Consider the following 19,750-nt stretch of genomic DNA (forward strand, 5'->3'; position numbering starts at 1 on the left):
GCCAAGCGGTGTTTAAAAGAATACAGTTTCCATGTAATTATTTCAGGTAAAGCTAGCCGTGGGGGCAGCCGGGTGCCAGGGATGCAGCCCGCCGCTCTTATTTCAACACATATATCTATTGCTATGCAGAAAACTCAAGTCCAAGTGGATCAAAGACCTCATCATATATCCCATCACAGTGAAGCTGATAGAAGAGTAAATGTGAAGTAGCCTTGAATGCATTGGCACAGGAGACCACTTCCTAAATATAACCCCAGCAGCACAGATACCGAGAGAAACAATGGGACCTCCTCAAAATGAAAAGCTCCTGTAAGTCAAAGGACATAGTAAACAACTCAAAACGACGCCTACAGAATGGGAAAAGATCTTCACCAAATCCTCATCTGACAGAGGATTTATATCCAAAATGCATGAAGAACCCAAGAAACTAAACATCAGAATACCAAATAATCCAATTAAAAATGGGAGTACAGATCTAAACAGAGAATTCTGAACAGAAGAATCTCAAGTGGTCAAAAGGTGTTTAAGGGATTGCTCAACCTCCTTAGTCATCAGGGAAATGAAATCAAAACTACTCGAAGATACTGTCATACACCTGCTAGAATGGTTAAGATAAAAAACACCGAGGATAGTTTATGTTGGAGAGGATGTGGAGTAAGGTCAACACTCCTCCACTGCTGGTGAGAGTGCAAACTTGTACAGCTGCTTTGGAAATCAGTATGGTGATTTATACTCAACACCCAGTACTACCGCTTTTGGGCATATTCCCAAATGATGTTCAATCATACCACAAGGACACCTTCTTAACTATATTAATACCAGCTTTATTCATAATAGCCAGAGCCTGGAAACAATCTAGATGCTCCTCAAGAGAAGAATGGATAAAGAAAATATGGTACATTTACTTAATGAAGTATTATTACTCAGCTGCAAAACCAATGAGATCATGAAATTTGCAGGCAAATGAATGGAACTAGAAAAAAAAATCATCCTGAGTGAGGTAACCCAGATCAAGAAAGACAAACACAGCATGTGCTTACTCATAAGTAGATACTAGATGTAAAGCAAAGGATAAGCATACTACAATCTACAACTCTAGAGAAGGTAGGTAGCAAGCAGGATCCCAAGAGGGAAACATGGATTGTCTTGGGAAGGTAAAATACATGGGATATCCTGGGTTAAATCTGAAGTGGAATATTGTAGAGGGGAGGGGTTTGGGGGATGAGTACATGAAGGAATGGAATGATCAAGTTGAGGGAGGAACCTAGTCGGAGATCAATGAAAGAGATATCTTGATAGAGGAAGCCATTATGTGATTACAGTGAAACCTGGTGCTAGGGAAATTCCAAGGAAACCATAAGGATAACTCCAACTAATACTCCTAGCAAAAGCATAGAGTGTGCCTGAACTGGCCTTCCCCTGTAATCAGATTGTAAATACCCTAACTTTAACCAAAGAACCTTCACCCAGTAGCTGATGGAAGCAGATGTAGAGATCCACAGTCAAGCACCATGTAGAGCTCCAGGAGTCAAGTCAAAGAGAGGAAGGAGGAATTATATGAGCTGGGTGTGGGGTCAAGATCAGGCTGGGAACATCCACAGAGACAGCTTAACTGAGCTCACTGGAATTTATGGATTCTAGACTGATAGCTGGGGAGCCTACATGAGACTGAACTAGGCCCCATGCATGAGGTTGACAGTTGTATAGCTCGGCCTGTTGGATGGACCCCTGGCAATGGGACCAGGATCTATCCCTGGGGCATGAACTGACTTTTGGAGCCCATTCCCTGTAGTGGGATGCCTTGCTCAGCCTTGATGCAGGAAGGAGGGGCTTGGTCTTGCCTCATCTTAATGTACCAGGCTTTGTTGACTCCCTATGGGAGGCCTTACCCTTTTAGAGGAGTGGATAGGGGTTGGTTGGGGGAAAGGGGACGTGGGAGGAAGGAAAGGAGGAAAAACTGTGGTTGCTATGTAAAATGAATAAAAAATAATTTCCATGAAAAGTAAAAGTGAGTGAACTTTTGGTAAGATAAATCACAATTGACCCTAAGGTTTCTATTAATGAATCAAGGTGATGGGTACATATGTCAGTATTCCAATCTGTCTGTTCACATGTCTTCTAAGATAAGAACTTGGTGTCAACAAGATGGCTCAGTGGTGAAAAACCAAGTGCTGCTAAGCCTAACTACCTGAGTTTAATACCCAGAAGTGGCATGTTAAAGAGAGAAAAGGTACTCCCAAAAGTAATTGTCATTTGACCTTCATATTCATGTGTGCTATGCACATATTCATACATACATACATACATACATACACACACACGTACAAGATGTTGCAGAGATAGATTACTCACAATGTAAAAATAAATAAATAAAAATTTGAAAAATAAAAAAAGGAGAGCTAGTTAAGAAGAAGGGGATCAGCAAAGCTGGAAACAGGACAAGAGAGGTTAGTGGGAATATGATCAAAATACTTCCACACATGTACAGAAATGTCATATTAAAACAATCCCTTTACTATAGATAGTTTATATAGACCAATAAAAGTTAAAAATAAAATCAAAGCATAAGTAATCCCTTTTTATGAAAATAATTTGTATCAAAAAAGAAAATAATATTTACAATATTTAGAAAAATGCATCTTTGCAAAATGGTGGATTGTCAGGCTAATGTATTGGGAAGGCAATGAGAAAAAGAATAAAAAAATTCACAAGTGAGAAATGTGGTAGGATGAAAACTCCATTTGTTATTTTCTATTGCTGTGATTAAATGCTGTGAACACAGACAACTTAAGGGAGAGCTTACTTTTGGCGCATGATTATAGGAGGATAAGAATAAATGATGGGAGGAAAAAGCAAAAGGATGGAGATGTCAGCCAGAACTGTAGAAACAAGAAGCTGAGAGTTAATCACCTCAAACCCAAGTAGGAAACAGAGGGAGGAAACTGGAAGTGGCTTAAGGATTTAACTTCTCAAAGCTCACCCTCTATGATGTATTTCCTCTAGCAAAGCTGTGCCTCACAAATTTTCTGAAACAGTGTCACCTACTGGTAAAAAAGTGTTCAAATACCAGCGTCTATGTGTGGCCATCTCTCATTCGAGCCACCACAAATGTTAATATCTACATTGTAATGAAAAGACTAGAAACTGCAAATAGTGCCATAATGATGTGTCATGGGAGAAGCTCTGGCTGTGCCCTGTTCTTTGGTGGTTCATGAGATAATGAAGATTTGACAATCAGGTTTGAAATGATGATAAGCTTTTGACTCATATACTAGTTGAATGCCAATGAATAAAATGGAGCCATGTGATGACAAAAAAAGGTACTGAAGGTCTTGGGATATTGCCAAGTTAGATAACACATAGTTTTGAGACATAGCACCAAATACATAGAGCATGGTAGTAGCTTTTATTAGTACTAGAACTCAGGAGGTTGATTCAGGAGGAGCCAAGTTCCAAGGTCATTGCTGGATATATAGAGAGTTTAAGGTTTAAGATCAGCCTAAGCTATCTCTCTCACCTTGTTTGTAAAAAGTTTCCAAATATCCCCAAATTTCTATATTTCACAGGACACTCACCATTTCCTTTGAGGAACCATTCAAAATAAGTTTCCAGTGACTCTGGATTCTTAATAAGATTTGTCTTACCCCAGAAAAAATAGCTAGACACAAGAACATCTCTGGGATTTCTTATGATATAGAGAATCTAAAATGGAAAAACATGAAAATAAAGGTCAATACAATCATTTCTCACCTTTTACCTGTCACAATATGCATGAAATGTCAACCAAATATCCATGGGGTTTCTAAAAACATTAATTTCATTTAGACAAAATATGTGTATAAGAGCTAAATTTCTATTGTCAGAATCCTCTTTTATAATTTCATTTGATTTAGAAAAATGGAACAGCAAAATGGCTAAGATTGGTAATAGTGTAAAACAAAACAAAAACAAACAAAATGGAAAATAAGACTCCTTCAATAGTTGTAAAATCAGTACAATTATTGGCTATCCAATACCAAATACCTAGCTGTGAAAACATATATACAACTATCACTGTACTGACTGAGCAGGTTGCAATTATGTATTGAATAAATATAGATTCATATGCATATATGTATGTAGTAATGATTAATAGAAAAAGAAACTGCAAATTTGAAAGAGAGAAAGAGTATATAAGCGGGCCTATTGGGAGGAAGGGGAAGGGTATAATGCCATATGTAATTATAGTATAAAATGAGAAATCTATCATTTTTAATAAAAGAAACTTTATATTTTCCATCAATTATTCTAGAACTCATCTCTTAAGGCATCAATTTCCTTAGCCAAGAGTTTACCAAATCTAGATAAGACACATACATATAGGTGAGTGAACACAACTTCATTGTGCCTTTTTAAGACAGATTATTTTTCTAAGTTTGTATTTGAAGTTTAAGCATAAGATGTTTTTAGACTACCCAGTGAAGGCACTTTTTGAAAACTTTCTTAGTGAAAAGGATCCATGATTGGATATCTCTGATCCCTTGGGGAGAGCCTCTGTCAGTGACATGGGAGATTACTGTGACTACAGATCTCAATAGATATCCAAACAACAAAATAGAGTGGGTACAAATGACACATGACAGTTGAACAATCTTCATGACTAGCCTGTTTCCCCTGTGAACAATTCTGCCTTGGGTAATTCTCCCACAGGAGGTGGGACTTTTGTAGAATTAATATTAGCTAATTGACTTTGGTGACAGCAAAAGAATACTATCCACTGTACACTAATGTTTGAATTCGGCTTGACTTATATATGTAGTTCCAGAAGGCTCCAGTATGATATTTCACTTTCTATCCCAAATCTGCCCAGAATCACTGTGTGGTGGTCAACATCCTGGTACTCTGATGTAGTCTGGTGAGAGGACACATCAGCATCACCTAGTGCATGACAATCACAGCATCCTTCCTACAATGTACACAGTCAGACTGCATTTCAGCAAGAACTACAGTGTCTTTCAGTGGAGCTTAAGTTCAAAGGGCATTTGGTCAAAGACTTATCAACCACTGGGCACTGACCTTGGCGTTGGAACTGAAGAAAGACTTGGGGAAAAGATGGAAGGGAAGGTGGGAGGTGATGAGGCGTGGTCCTTCCTTATTGATTATTATTTGATATCCTAATTGAGTGTCTATCCAGGGTGAGCGTTCCCAGATAGGCACAGATTGGATCCACTTGGGATTTCCTTTGGTCTGAATCAAGCAGACAATCTCAATCAGCCAGTGAGTTCCTGAAGAAGAAGGAAAAGTGATGGCCATTTCAACTGTAATTATGAGCAAGCCTCTAGTAGAATATACAAGCATGCAATTTACAGTGTAGCTCTTTCCAGGTACACAGACCTGTGGTATTCACAATGTCCACATGGTGTAATTACAAAACATATTCATCCAGCACATTTCCACTGCATCATCTTCCAAAACTGGCAGTATACTCTATAAACACCCCCTGACTACTGAACATCCCCTCCAGTCTTTGGCTGTCATCATTCTATATTCTGGTGCAGTGAAGTAGATTATCCCAAATATTTCCCAGAGTGGAGTCATATCAACTGCCCTTTGAGATTGGCTCCTTTCATTTAATACCATCCCACTGAGATGTATCCATGCTACAGTGTGTGCCTTAGCACTACTTTTTAAGGTGAATAAATCTCTTTGTTTTTATTTACCACACACACTTGTATTTATATGTATCTGCTCATTTTTCAATGGATGTTTCTAAGCTTCATTTTTCTGGGCTCCTGTCTGAATCCTTTTCCTGCTTTCCCACTGTCCTTGGATTTTCCATGTTATTGCTCTTTCAGTGTCAGCAGTTGAATATTTACCCAATGTTCAGTGCTTCCATAATCTGCCAAAAATCCCTCCTCCAAACCCCCATGCTGCCAATTGTTAGCCCTTTTAATTTCCAGCCTCTTTCCACTATCTGGAAAAGGTCTCTGCTAATTTTTCCCAACACTGCACTCTGTTTCACATATCCTTACATCCATGATGTTATCTCTTGATGCTAATTCTTCTCTTTCATCTCATTGCTCTCCATTTCCCCTCTCTCTTCCCTACAGAGACAGACCAATTCCAGAGTCTTCCTTAGGAACTACTGTCTTTGAACTAGTGCCTTAGGTGATCCTCTGAAGACACAGGTCAGGCTAGAGGTATTACTCTGAGTAGAAATGTTCTCACAGTTCTCTGTGCCACCCACAAGATTTATATGGCATTCTGCTCATGACCCAGATGAATGAGGATCAAAATCCTAATCTTCCTCAGACAGTCATGACCATTCTCGCTAATGCTCCTTACCTGATTTGGGGTAAGTCACTATGACTGTGTCTTCATCTCTCATCACAAAGTTATTACGAATCTCTTCAATAATTTCTTTTTTAAACATGATGGTACGGAAAGGTATTCCTTCAAACCAATTATAGTCTGACATTGTAAAGAGCTTCTTGTGGTGCTGTGAGGAATCCAGCCTTGGCCACCTGTGAAACTTATAGCAAATGCTGTTATGTAAGATTTTTAGTGCAGGCAAAAAGTCATGAACACCACACAGTTTGTTATGAAAGTATCTATTGATAGGGAAAAAAACAGATACTTTGACCTACACTCAAAGGTTGCATTGCAAAACTGTGAACTCATTCAGAGATCATTCTGCAACATTTGTGAGTCTGAGTTCATGGCTGCAAAGTAGAAACTCATAATGTAATTTGTAGCACACCAGAAGTGATAGCCTGATACAAGAGCATCTCTGGGATTTCTAATGAGATAAGTCACCTTCAACACAATGACAGTAGGGTCAAAAGCCCATGCACTCAGTTTTCAATGTATTCATATGATGTCCCTGGAAATTTATTAAAACATTTTACAAATATAAATGGATTACCAATATATGTGGGCTCATAAGTGTATATATCCCCTTCATATGCATATCCTGAGACTAGTATACAGAAGTAAGATAACAACCTTTTAATCTTAGGTATCTTCTTCCACCATCAAATGACCACAATTATTTCAATAAGTTTCCCAGACTTGAAGAGAAACTTTACCTGTTATGACATATCTCCCTCTTTTGGGGGTAGATGGAGTCATAATGTCAAAACAGGCCCCAAATATGCTGTGTAGGTAAGAATAGCAATGAGCTTATCTTCTTCCTCTGATTTCCCAAGAATGTTGATTTCCAGCATGCACCAGCACATCTGGCCTTCTAATACTAAAGCCTTCATCACAACCACTGACTTGCAATTTTGGGACTGGAAGGTATTCTGCATTCTACCAGAGAAGAAAAGTATCCACCAATCCAACTACAGACTCATCAATCTACAGTGGTGGTCTGCCTGCATGATACACAAGTGCAATAATGACATAAATATTAGGGGTGTAACCAGCCACTTTCTGACTGGATTTAAAGTCCACTTCATGAAATGGAACTCATACCTGACATGGCTGGAGTTTCCAAGAACTTGAGACTAAATATGTTAAAGACATAAGAGAAAGTTAGAACTATTATTTTGTATAAGGAACACAGCAATAAATGGAATCATAATGACATACTGCTATGTTCATTGATCAGTATATCACTCAACTCTCATCAGAAAAGATTCTTCTTGTCTGTGCTGCTGGGGTTATACCTAGGAAGAGATCGCCTGTGCCCATCTGTTGTAGGGTACCTCCCAATTTCTCTTCTATCAAGTTCAGTGTGCTCGGACTGATATTGAGGTCTTTGATCCATTTGGACTTGAGTTTTGTGCATGGTGATAGATATGGGTCAATTTTCATTCTTCTACAGGTTGACATCAGTTGTGCCAGCACCATTTGTTGAAGATGCTTTCTTTCTTCCATTGTATACTTTTAGCTCCTTTATCGAAAATGAGGTTCCTTTCAGACACAACAGCACTGATACATATGAACAGAAGTAGTTGGACAACACAAATGGACTGATTTTTTTGTAGACTTTCATGTTATTTTGCTTCTTTGGTCTATTTGTTTTATCTTTTCATATTTATTATTATATTTCTATTTATGTCATGTTTTTACATCCTACCAAAGCTTCCTCTTCCTACTTTCTTCCCAGTTCCCCCTCCTCTATCTTCCACCCCCACAATTCACTCTTCCTCCATTGCTTATCTTCAGAAAAATGTGGGTACCCCATGGATACCAGTGAGCCATGGTACATCAAATTTCAATGAGACCAGTGAAACCACTGGGAATGGTATGTAAAATAGAAAGATTTTACATACCACTTCCAGTTCACTCTCCCTCTCATCTTCTCACTCCTCCCATCTTCTCCCCACCACACCCCACTTACCATCCACTCCTCAGAGAGTGAGGCCTCCCATGAGTCTGCCACTTCACTTGAGGCAGAACCAAGGTCTTTCCCTTCTCCTAGTAGCTAGCCTGATCAGGGTATCCCTCCAAGGGAACGGGCTCCAAAGAGACAGGTCATGCACTAGGGATAAATACTGGTTCCACTGTTAGTGTCCTAACAAAGTGCCCATGTCACACATCTGTCATCCACATTCAGAGGTCCTAGTTAGGTTTTATGCTTGTTCCCCAGCTGTCAATCCAGGGTCAATGAGCTCAAGTCAGCTGTTTCTGTGGGTGTCCCCATCATGGTCTTGACCCGTTTGTTCATAATATCACTCCTCCTTCTCTGTGACTGGACTCCAGGAGTTCAACCCAGTGCTTAGCTGTGGATTTCTGCATCTGTTTCCATCAGTCACTGGATGAAGGTTCTATGATGACAATTAAGGTAGTCATCAATCTGATTACATGGGAAGGACATTTTAGGTGCCCTCCCCACTATTGCTGAGATTCTTAGCCTGGGTCATTGTTATGGTTTCCTGGGAGTTTCCCTAGAGCCTAGTTTCTCACTAACCCTATAGTGGCTCCCTCTTTCAATGTATCCCTTTTCTGGCCCTCCATCCCTGTCCTTAACTCAATCTTTCCAATTCCTCATGTTCTCCTCCCTGCTCCCCTTCTTCCCTTCCTGCTCCCCTACCACACATTCTCTTTACCCACATGCTGCCAATTTACTAAGGAGATCTTGTCTACTTCCCCTTCCCAAGGATCCATGCATTAGTGTTCCTGTCTTCTATGGGGTTGTGGACTGTAGGCTGATTATCCTTTATTTTATGCTAATATCCACTTATTAGTGAGTAAATACTGTGTTTGTCTTTCTATGTCTGGGTTACCTCACTCAGGATGTTTTTTTAGTTCCATCCATTTGCCTGTAAATTTCAAAATGCCATTGTTTTTTTTTAAATCACTGAGTAGTACTCCATTGTATAAATATACCACCTTTTCTTTACCCATTCTTTGGTTGAGGGACATCTAGATTGTTTCCAAGTTCTGGCTATTATAAATAATGCTGCTATGAACATAGTTGAGCAAGTGTCCTTGTGGTATGGGTCTGCATCCTTTGAATATTAGTATATTCAATAGTGATATTTCTTGGTTGTGAGGTAATTTGATTCCCAATTTTTTTGAGAAACCACCATACTGATTTCAAAAGTGGCTGTCTAAGTTTGCACTCCCATCATCAATGAAAAAGTAGTCCCCTTACTCTGCATCCTCTTCAGTATAATCTGTCATTAGTGTTTAGCCATTCTGATTAGGGTAAGCTGGAATATCAAAGTCATTTTGACTTGCATTCTCCTGATGGCTAAGGATGTTGAGTAGTTACTTACTTGTCTTTCATTTGTTAGAGATTCCTTTGTTGAGAGTTCTCTGTTTAAATCTGTAGCCCATTTTGTAATTAGATTATTTGATACTTTGGTATCTAGTTGCTTGAGTTCTTTTATATTTTGAAGATCAGCCCTCTGTCAGAAGAGAGGTTGCTGAAGATTTTTTCCCATTCTGTAGATTGCTGTTTTGTCTTGTTGACTGAGTCCTTTGCTTTACAAAAGCTTCCCAGTTTCAGGAGGTTCCATTTATTAATTGCCTAACTCAGTGCTATTGGTGTTATATTCAGGAAGTGGTCTCCTGTGTCAATGTGTTCAAGGCTACTTTCAACTTTATCTTCTATTAGGTGTCTATTTGTTTTTTGATCTTCATTTTGGTTTTCATTCTTGTGATATTTTGGCCTTTTTCTCCTTTTTTAAAAGAAAGGAATAGAGAAAAAGAATATAAAATATAAAGGTAGGTGGGAGGAGAGTTGGAGAGGACCTGGAAGAATCTGGAAGAAGAGAGAAACACTACCAAAATATACTACAGGAAAAATACAATTTAATAATAGTCGATCTCTCCTCCATATGTACAACGGAGAAGAGACAGCCTGTTCAACAAATTCTAGTGCAAAAACTGCCATCCAGAGGTTGAAAAGAAGTATCTCAAACCATTATCCTGTTCCAAAATCAAGTCCAAATGGATCAAAGATTTTGGTTTAAGTCCCCAAACCATGAAACTGATAAAGCAAGCATTGAGGAAATATTCATCGAATAACTCATGAATTAAGAACACAAATTAACAAGTATGATTGCATAAAATTAATTTTGTTTGCATTCAAAGAAATTATGAGCAAGGTGAGAGACAAATTACAAATGGATGGAAAATTATCTACTGGCTATACTAGACTGAAGCATATCTAGAATATATAAAGAAGTAATAAACTAGGGCTGTAGATGTGGGTCAGCACTTAAGAGCATTTACTGTTCTGTCAAAGAACCTGACTTCAGTTTTAACCACTCATGTTTGCAGGCACCTCAAAACTACTTAGAATTCCAACTGTGAAAGTTCCAGATTCTCCTTCTGACCTCCATGAGAACTGCATTCTGAAGCACACATACAGATAAACACACTTATCTTTTATCAATGTATATCTAGTACTTATAGAGCCAAGGTGAAATTCTCTTGTCAAGGTTGACAAGAACACATTTATAACATCCACTCTCATCAAATTCTTAGGTTTTTTCAAGCTCCCATGCATCTCATGTCTTTCCCACCTTATAGCACAGGGGAATTTGTTGAGATTTATCTAAAAATGACATTGAATGCAGGATAGTTCTTGTACTAACTACAAGCATTCATATACTGAGCCTTATCTATAATAAATCTTGTACCTTTATTTTCAGAATACCATCTCAAAATTACCAGTTTGTTCTGCTCTTGGTTTTTGCTGTAGAAGAAATCAGCAGAAATCCGTATCTTTTACCAAATATGTCTCTAATATTTTACTTCTTCACTAACAATTATGGTGGTAAAAAGGCATTTCAAAATTTCATAAATTTTGTTGCAAAAAGACATAGTCTTCTACCTAACTACATCGGTGAAGATGAGACCAAATGTCAAGTAGTGATTACAGGACCAATGTTAGCAACATTTGTGAGCCTGACACCATTTGTACAGCTCTGCAAATATCCACAGGTGAGGTTGTTTGGGTGGGAATATCTGGAATCTTTCTCCTTAGTTGGCATAACCTGATGCTAAGGAGTTTATAAGGGGTGATTTGGGAGTCCTTCTGTATGTCTTGCTTTTATTGGTTAATGAATAAAGCTGCTTTCAGTCAGTGGCTTAACAGAGTAAAGCCAGGTGGGAAACCTAAACAGAGGTGTAGAGAGAGAATAGGTGGAGTCATTGAGATGCCAAGTAACTTCTTCAGGAGACAGACACACAGGAACCTGCCAGTAAACCATGAGCCTTGAGGTAAAATGTAAAATAATAGGAATGGGTTAATTTAAGATGTAAGAGCTAGCTAGATATGCTTGAGCTATTGGCCAAAGAGTATTACATTTAATATAGTTTCTATGTAATTATGTAGGGTCTGAGAAGTTGGGAAAAAGGGAGCAGCCTATAACTACAAAGGGAGAAATGAACTTCACATACATGTAAATCCATGTAGTTTAAGGGTAATTAATCAGGAACTCAATGTGACATTCACAATTAATTGTTTGATAAATAGTTGAGAATAAGAATTAAAAGTCATTGGGATTTTTCTTGAACAATTTGTAGAAAAGTGGTTTTGCAGGTTCCTAGAAGTGTAGTTTAACTGTAATAATATGGAAAGCTTTCTCTTCATGTCATTTCAAACTTGTGCTTTACACACTACAGGATTTCCGCTGATATTTCTGACAATTCTCTATCTCATGATGCTCCTTGTGTTTTATGTCCTCCAGCTCACCTATGGACCTTTCAATCCTATCCTGAGTGATAGTGAACAATTTCCCTATCTGTATCAGATGGCCTCCAAGGACACATTTCTGCCCCTGGCCATGGTCTCTTTGATCCTTCACTTCAGTTGGAACTGGGTTGGTCTGGCACTCTCAGATAATGACCAAGGTAACCAATTTCTCTCAGATCTGAGAGGAGAAATGGAACCCAAAAGAGTTTGCTTAGCCTTTGTGATCATGATCCCAGGCAACACACATTTATACATCTCAAGAGCTGAAGTGTATAACAACCAAATCATGACATCATCCACAAATGTTATCATTTATGGTGACACAGATAGTACTCTAGCTGTGTGTTTTATAATGTGGAAATTGCAGGGTATACAGAAACTATGGTTCACCACTTCACAGTGGCATGTCATTACAAGTAAGAGAGACTTCACCCTTGACTCATTCCATGGGACCCTTACTTTTGTACACCACCATGCTGAGATTTCTGGTTTTAAAAATTATATTCAGATATTTAACCCTTCAAAATACACAGACAGTTTTTTGGCAAGACTGGGGTGGATGTACTTTAGCTGTGATGCCTTAACGTCTAGGTGTAAGAAACTGGAGAACTGCTCATTGAATGCCTCACTGGAATGGTTAATGCTACAGAGGTTTGACATGGCCTTGAGTGATGACAGTTATGATGTATATAATGCTGTGTATTCCATGCCTCCATGAGATGCTTCTTCATCAAGCAGAAAACCAGCCAATCAACAGTGGGAGAACACTGGATTCTGACTGCTCAGAGGTGCAGTATCTTCCAATGGATGGTATTTGATGTCATCAATATTATATTCTGTAATATATATAATATTACACCTAGTAGCTTAATTCAAGAAGCCTAAGAAAATCTTTACCAATATATACAAATTTCTGAACACTTTTTTTTCCTGCCAAAGTAAATCCAGATGTGCTTAAAAACCTTTAGACAAAGGCAGTGGAGTTGAAAACAGAATTTTTCAATGACTATTGGGGTTTTGTTACAGATGACCTCAACATTGTCATACCTGTTCCAACATCACAAACAGAATCAATCTTTTTTTTCATAAAATTCTTATAAGATGAGACCTTGTTTTTTTATTTTGTTTTGGAAACAGTGTCTCACTATGTAGCTCTGGATCTCCTGAAACACACTATACATTTAAGGTTGGCCTTGAAAGAGTTCTACCCACCTTTGCCTCCAGACTGCTGGGTTTAAGGGACTGTGCTACCACCCCAAGCTGTGACATTCTTCTTGAATTGTCATATATATTCTGATCATTATAGGGGATGGTTTACATAAGTATTCTCATTTGAATGTGACCCCACTGTTGGCTCTGAGGACTTCATTCTCTTGATTCTCTGAAAGTAATAATAGGAAATAGTGCTGAATTTCAGTTCAAATCCTACCTGTATGCCTGTGTGTATGAGTATGTGTATATATCTAACATTATGTATGTCTTTGTATATGTTTCTGTTTATGTGTACTGTGTCTTTGTGAGTGTCTATATTTGTTTCTGTGCCTATATATGTGTGTGTTTATAGATGTGTTAATGTGCATGTATGAGTATCCCTCTCATGTGTGTGTTTGTGTGCCTGTGGATAAAAGCATACATTTGTTGTCTGTACATATCTTTCTTTGTGAATGATTGTATCTGTATGTCTCTGTTATGTTGTGTTTGTATTTGTGTCTATATGCTCCTATGTGTGTTTCTGTGTCAGTGTATTTGAGTGCTTATATTTGTATATATGTGTGTGTTAGTGTGTTAGTTGGTATTTATGTGTATGAATGTCTTTAACTGTATTATTTATGTGCCTCTGTATGGGTGTCTTTGTGGAAGTGTTTTATGTTTATGTGTATTTCTGTGCTTGTGTTTGATGATTTCCTCTGAGAGAACTAAAATTCTAGGAACACAATGATTTTATTTATTCACATGCTTTCATTTAGTCTTCTCCATTGGGCATCTTCAGTAAAGTTGCATTAAGATGAAATCAGAACAGATTTTCTGACTTAAAGAATGAATATACAGACTATTGGATGTTGTTTGTCTTTCAGGTTCACCCATTTCTGAAGAAAACTCACTTTATTAATCCTGTTGGAGATGCAATAAATATGAACCAGAAAGAATTTTAGACTTCTAGACCAAGTTTCTTCTCTTCACTTTTTAAAAATATATTTTAGTAATTCTTTGAAAATCTAAGGTGTGTATTTGATGCATTTTTATTATATCAGAACCTCTCTGATTTGTAAACAAATATAAAACTAGATGTAACCAATGTTTGGTAATATTTCCAGTCAAGTTATCAGTTATTCTTTTGGTACAATTCTGATTACTTTGCTTTCCTTCTCTTCTGCTGAACCTCTAATCAGATGCTGAAAAGATTGAAGCTATTTGTAAGGAAAAATTTGGAACAGAGAACATATATACAAGACATTTATTTTTATTGTACAATTTTATTCAAGTACTTTAACCAGGAGGTCATAAATTGCCAACATCTCTAATGATACATTAGCATTTTCATGGTCCACCTAGATATTTCATTAATTACAATGTTGTTTTTAGACATTTTATATATATGGATATTTTGTGTGTATATATCTATGTTCCATATGAATATGAGGTAGCTGAGAATGCCAGGAGAGGGATTAAGATTCCCAGGAATTGAAGACAATTTGAGTTTAAGTGTAGGAATGGAGGATTGAACAGCAGGTACTATTGATTGCTGAGTCACCTCCCCCACCCTAATTCATAGTTTCTGAAGGGGTCCCTCACTAGAAGAGCATTCCTTTCTTTGCACCTTAATTCTTTTTTAACTTCTTCAAACAATCAAAGAAATAAAAAAAATTGTTTACTTGTTTGGTCAGATAGGTACTCATAGTCATAAAAAATTTTCTTTGAGGAAATTTGTGAATAAAATATACCATTATGTGTTCCTGTGAATATTACAGGTATAGAATCTGATGTGTGACATTTTATAGTATTTGAACTATTTAGCCTACTACAATGTTGTGTGTTGAAATTTGAAAGGCTATAACTTCAGGAAAGTCTGTAGACTTAATCTGAAGTGGTATCTCAGGTTGTCCAAATAGAGTTAAATCATCAGTTAATATTATATTTTCACAGTGATGAGAAAAGTATATTCAGAGAACAGAAGAAGTGGGCTGAGTGTTTAGCTACTGAATTGTATCACCAGATCAGAGGAGAGCACTGAAATCACAAGCCTGCTTCTACCAGGCCTAACTTAAACATTACAAAAACATCAGTCATAAAGATAGGGAAGACTAAAAACAATCCACCATGTGCTGCACTCCAGATATGCAAATAACAATGCAGAGACAAATGCTAAAGTGACAGGGAGTTCAGTGACATATCAAACAAAGTCTTGAAAGAATAATGGTCATAAAGTTCCAGAAAATCAGCTGGATGGTGCACATGCCTTTAATCCCAGCACTCATAATTTAGACAATCATATAAAAAGTTAAGAAAATGTCTTTATCTATATCTAGCATACCTTCACAGAAAAACAACAAACAAAATAACCCAGAATATATCTTGGCAAGATAACAGTAGCTTTCTTCATAGACACATTAAAAATGGTGGTGGCACATGCCTTTAATCAAAAAACACTTGGAAAACAGAGACAGGTTGATCTCTGTGAGTTCTTGGACAGCCTGGTATACAAGAACTAGTTCCAGAACAGGCATCAAAGCTACACAGAGAAACCCTGTCTTGAAAAACAAAACAAGATTTTAAAAAAGTAATATAATGATATGTTTCAAGCAGTTAGAGACAAAACTGCTTGAACTTCAATTACTATACCCAGCAAAAGTATCCTTCATGACTTAAGGAAGATGGAAAAACTTGTAATGGTGCAGGAATACATAGCTACCAGATCATTACTATGGAAGATACTTGAAGAACTGTTTCAGACTGAATATTAAGACATACACAAGAGGCCAAAGAAATGTATAAACTATATTAGACCACTAGACAAAAAGTCAAAGGTTAGAAATGTATCAAAACTTACAAATACAAATTCAGAAATGGGACCAGGTGTGTTGGTGCTTCATAGAATCAATGAGCAATTCAGAAAACATTTCACCAATGTGATCAGAGGACAGTAAGATGGAGATAGTTTCACAATTAAGTTTCACTTTGTCTCTTGTGACTCTGCTTTGTGTCAAGCTGACAAAAAATAACCAGCAAATGTGTGGGTGGGGTATACACTTCAGGCATTACAGTGGTCACACATCATCTACTGCTAGGCCTTCCTGAATTTTTAGTAGTTTGGAAGCACTCAACTTTTTATCAATTTGTTTTCATATATTCAAGTGTGGCCTATTAAGGAGTAGGAAAACTCCTGATTTGTCTGATTTTCTTCAGATGCCTTCCTCTCTGTGCAGTGTTGATTGCCATCCTGGGTTCAGAATATTTTATCAGGAAGGCATAGCAGCCTGCTGTTTTGATTGTGTTCCTTGCCCAGAAAATGAGGTTTCCAACAAGACAGGTAAGTAATTACTGCAGAGAGAAATCCTCCAGATTGACTCTCTTCCTCTGTCCACATTGTGACATGGAAGGGGCCTGGAAAGGAGCTGCACTGATGTGTAGTCTTCACCAGAGAAGACTATTTAAACATACAGTTAAGCTAAATAATGTCTTTATTAGCTAGTCGACAATTACACTGGGTATTTAGGACCCCAGTACAGCATTGAGCCTTTCTCAAGGTGAGCTTTTAAGCTCAAGAACCATGTTCTGGGCTAAGATACTTCAGTTAACAAGAACGTTCAGTCAGAGGAATATCAACAGAAGCTCAAAAGTAAGGTTAGTACATCTTGAGACTTTCCCAGAACTTCAAGGCCTATGATGCATTAGGTCTTTATTTTAGTTTTTCAGATGGTGCTGTCTATGTACTTAGTATTACAGTCTGGTATGGTGCTTCTATAATGGAATCAGCTGAGCTGCAATCTGGAGACCTACTAAGGTCTGTGGTTCTGTCACAGCAATAATAAAACCTATTCCTTTTCTAATTTTGTCTTTACAAGTGTATGATCATCAATAATTACGTGCTTATAAATAACCTGTGCCTTCACATACATCTTTGACTCATAAAATCATTGCTGACTATATTTTCTAAAAGAAAGTGTTTTCAAAAATCAAACAGCCTTGTGCACAATTTTATAGTGTATCTGTCTCAATGATTATATCCCTTTAAAGATTATACACACACACACACACACACACACACACACACACACACACACACTAGGTTGTAGTCACGAGTATTTTCAAATATTTGTTTATTTATTTATCTTTCTTGAATGTATGTATGTGTTCTGTGAATAATCTATCTGCAGGAGATTGTGGCATCAAAATAGTGCATAGAAGCCCCTAGAACTTTAGTTATATTCAGTATAAGCTTCCACATGGATGCTGAGTACAAACATTTGTCCTCTGCAAGAGCTATAAGAACTCTTGAGTCTTCCCAGCTGTCACTGAAGTCATGACTTCTACAATACTTGATCTTGCCACCGCCCACAAACATTGCTAACAAAGACAGATATTTACCATCATTGGGATGGTAAATAATATATTGTGTGATGCTATGCAAATGTTTATACAGCAGTTGATAAATGGGTAATATTTTGTGTTGTCATTTAGCTTACAGGTGAGTGGGGAAAACAACATGAAGATGTTAATTCAGGGCTGTAACATAATGCTGCAATAAAAGCATAATAAAGAGCTTTTCAGATGATGAAATAGATGTTATCTACATACATTCAAGGTTTCCAGAAAGTTTTGAGACTGATGTCATTGTAGGATATCAGGTGACTAAAGAATAGAAATTGTGGGTAAAATTACTAGAAACAGCTAAATATGAGGCAACACTATGTCTTCCAATTTCCAGGGTTCCAATTTATAGGTAAGGTGAGGATAAATGTGGACATAAGGTATAGAAAAAGATGTAGTGATGAGGAGTTGCGGGCTGCGGCCTGGCTCCTGGCTAGCTTTACCCAAAATAATTACATGGAAACTGTATTCATTTAAACAATGCTTGGCCCATTAGCTCTAGCCTCTTACTGTCTAACTCTCTCATCTTGATTAATCCATTTCTATTAATGTGTGTAGCACCATGAGGTGGTGGCTTACCGGGAAGATTCTGACCTGCATCCATCTCGGAGAGGAGAGCTATGGCACCTGCCTCACTTCCCTTCTTCCCAGCATTCTGTTCTGTCTACTCCACCCACCTATGTTATGACCTATCAGGCTAAGCAGTTTCTTTATTAATTAACCAATGAAAGCAATACATAGAAAGAAGACCCACCTACATCAGAAAGACAGGTGTCCTAAAGACTTTTGTACACAGTAGCAATGAATATTGTCACAATACTATAAATAAAATATGCCAACACAGAGCAGAACCACTGCCTCCAAAAAGATGTGATCTTTCTGTCCTTTGATGACCCCTTAGGGTTGGCTCTGTCCTGCATGGCCTTGTGTTTGTCTGCATTCACAGCTCTGATTCTTGGGGTCTTTGTGAAACACCAAGATACTCCCATTGTGAAGGCCAAATACCTCATTCTTAGCTACATCCTGTTGGTCTCCCTCATCTTCTGTTTCCTGTCTTCCTTGCTCTTCATTGGCTATCCCAGCTCAGCCACCTGTATCCTGCAGCAAACAACATATGGAGTTGTATTCACTGTGACTGTTTCCACTGTGTTGGCTAAAACAATTACTGTGGTTTTGGCTTTCAAAGTCACTGCTCCCAGAAGAAGGATGAAGTGGCTCCTGGTATCAGGGGCACCTAACTATATCATTCCCATCTGCACCATCATCCAAATTATTCTCTGTGCAATTTGGCTGGGAGTTTCTCCTCTGTTTATTGAAATTGATGCCAAGAGTGAACAAGGCCACATCATCATTGTGTGTAACAAGGGCTCAGTTACTACATTCTATTGTGTCTTAGGATACCTAGGCTTCCTTGCTTTAGGGAGCTTCACTGTGGCTTTCTTGGCAAGAAATCTCCCTGATACATTTAATGAAGCTAAGTTCTTGACATTCAGTATGCTGTTGTTCTGTAGTGTCTGGGTCACTTTTTTCCCTGTCTGCCACAGTACAAAGGGAAAGGTCATGGTGGCTGTGGAGGTCTTTATCATCTTAGCCTCCAGTGCAGGTCTGCTGGGATGCATCTTTGTTCCTAAGTGCTACATAATTTTGTTAAGACCAGAGAGAAATTCTCTTCAAAAGTTAAAAAGAAAACAACTTCCTGAACTCATATTTCATAATTTTTAACTGACAAATATAATGCTGGTAGAGAACCACCTACAAGGACATAATATTTGTATGCATTAGGTAGTGACTTTCTAAGAAGTTACTTCCAATTATATTCATCAATTTCATGTATATTACTTTTCTCTACATTTTCTTTTATAATCTTCCACTCAGATATTTATTTTATAAGACTTGGATATTGAACATTAGTTCAGAGTGTAAAGGTTCTTTTCTTCTCTAATATAGAGTAAGACTGAAATAAACTCAGAGACTTCTTTTTGATATCTTAGTGAATGTAGGACTGTGGCAGCAATGGAGTATTGA

At 37.8% G+C, this 19,750-nt stretch overlaps 2 protein-coding genes across 2 annotated transcripts in view; one reads left to right on the plus strand and one right to left on the minus strand.

Annotated features, from left to right (window-relative positions):
* LOC101997929 (bile salt sulfotransferase 2-like) overlaps positions 1-6,589 on the minus strand; it is a 77,275-nt gene extending 70,686 nt beyond the window's left edge. Inside the window, exons 1-3 of the mRNA XM_005371918.1 lie at positions 6,325-6,589; positions 5,056-5,264; positions 3,576-3,702 (exon numbers count right to left, since the gene is read on the minus strand). Coding sequence (XP_005371975.1) covers positions 3,576-3,702; positions 5,056-5,264; positions 6,325-6,457 — 469 coding nt within the window. The 5' untranslated portion in view covers positions 6,458-6,589. The remainder of the gene's footprint in view (positions 1-3,575; positions 3,703-5,055; positions 5,265-6,324) is intronic.
* Positions 6,590-11,103: 4,514 nt separating this feature from the next.
* LOC102000508 (vomeronasal type-2 receptor 116-like) lies at positions 11,104-19,447 on the plus strand. The gene is given in 6 exon segments (XM_026778416.1): positions 11,104-11,354; positions 12,089-12,844; positions 12,846-12,924; positions 14,212-14,280; positions 16,490-16,664; positions 18,672-19,447. Coding segments are annotated over 6 exon segments (2,034 nt in total). The 5' UTR covers positions 11,104-11,175.
* The last annotated feature ends 303 nt before the right edge of the window (positions 19,448-19,750 follow it).

This window comes from Microtus ochrogaster, unplaced genomic scaffold, assembly GCF_000317375.1.
Source record: "Microtus ochrogaster isolate Prairie Vole_2 unplaced genomic scaffold, MicOch1.0 UNK139, whole genome shotgun sequence".
NCBI classification, from domain to species: Eukaryota; Metazoa; Chordata; class Mammalia; order Rodentia; family Cricetidae; genus Microtus; species Microtus ochrogaster.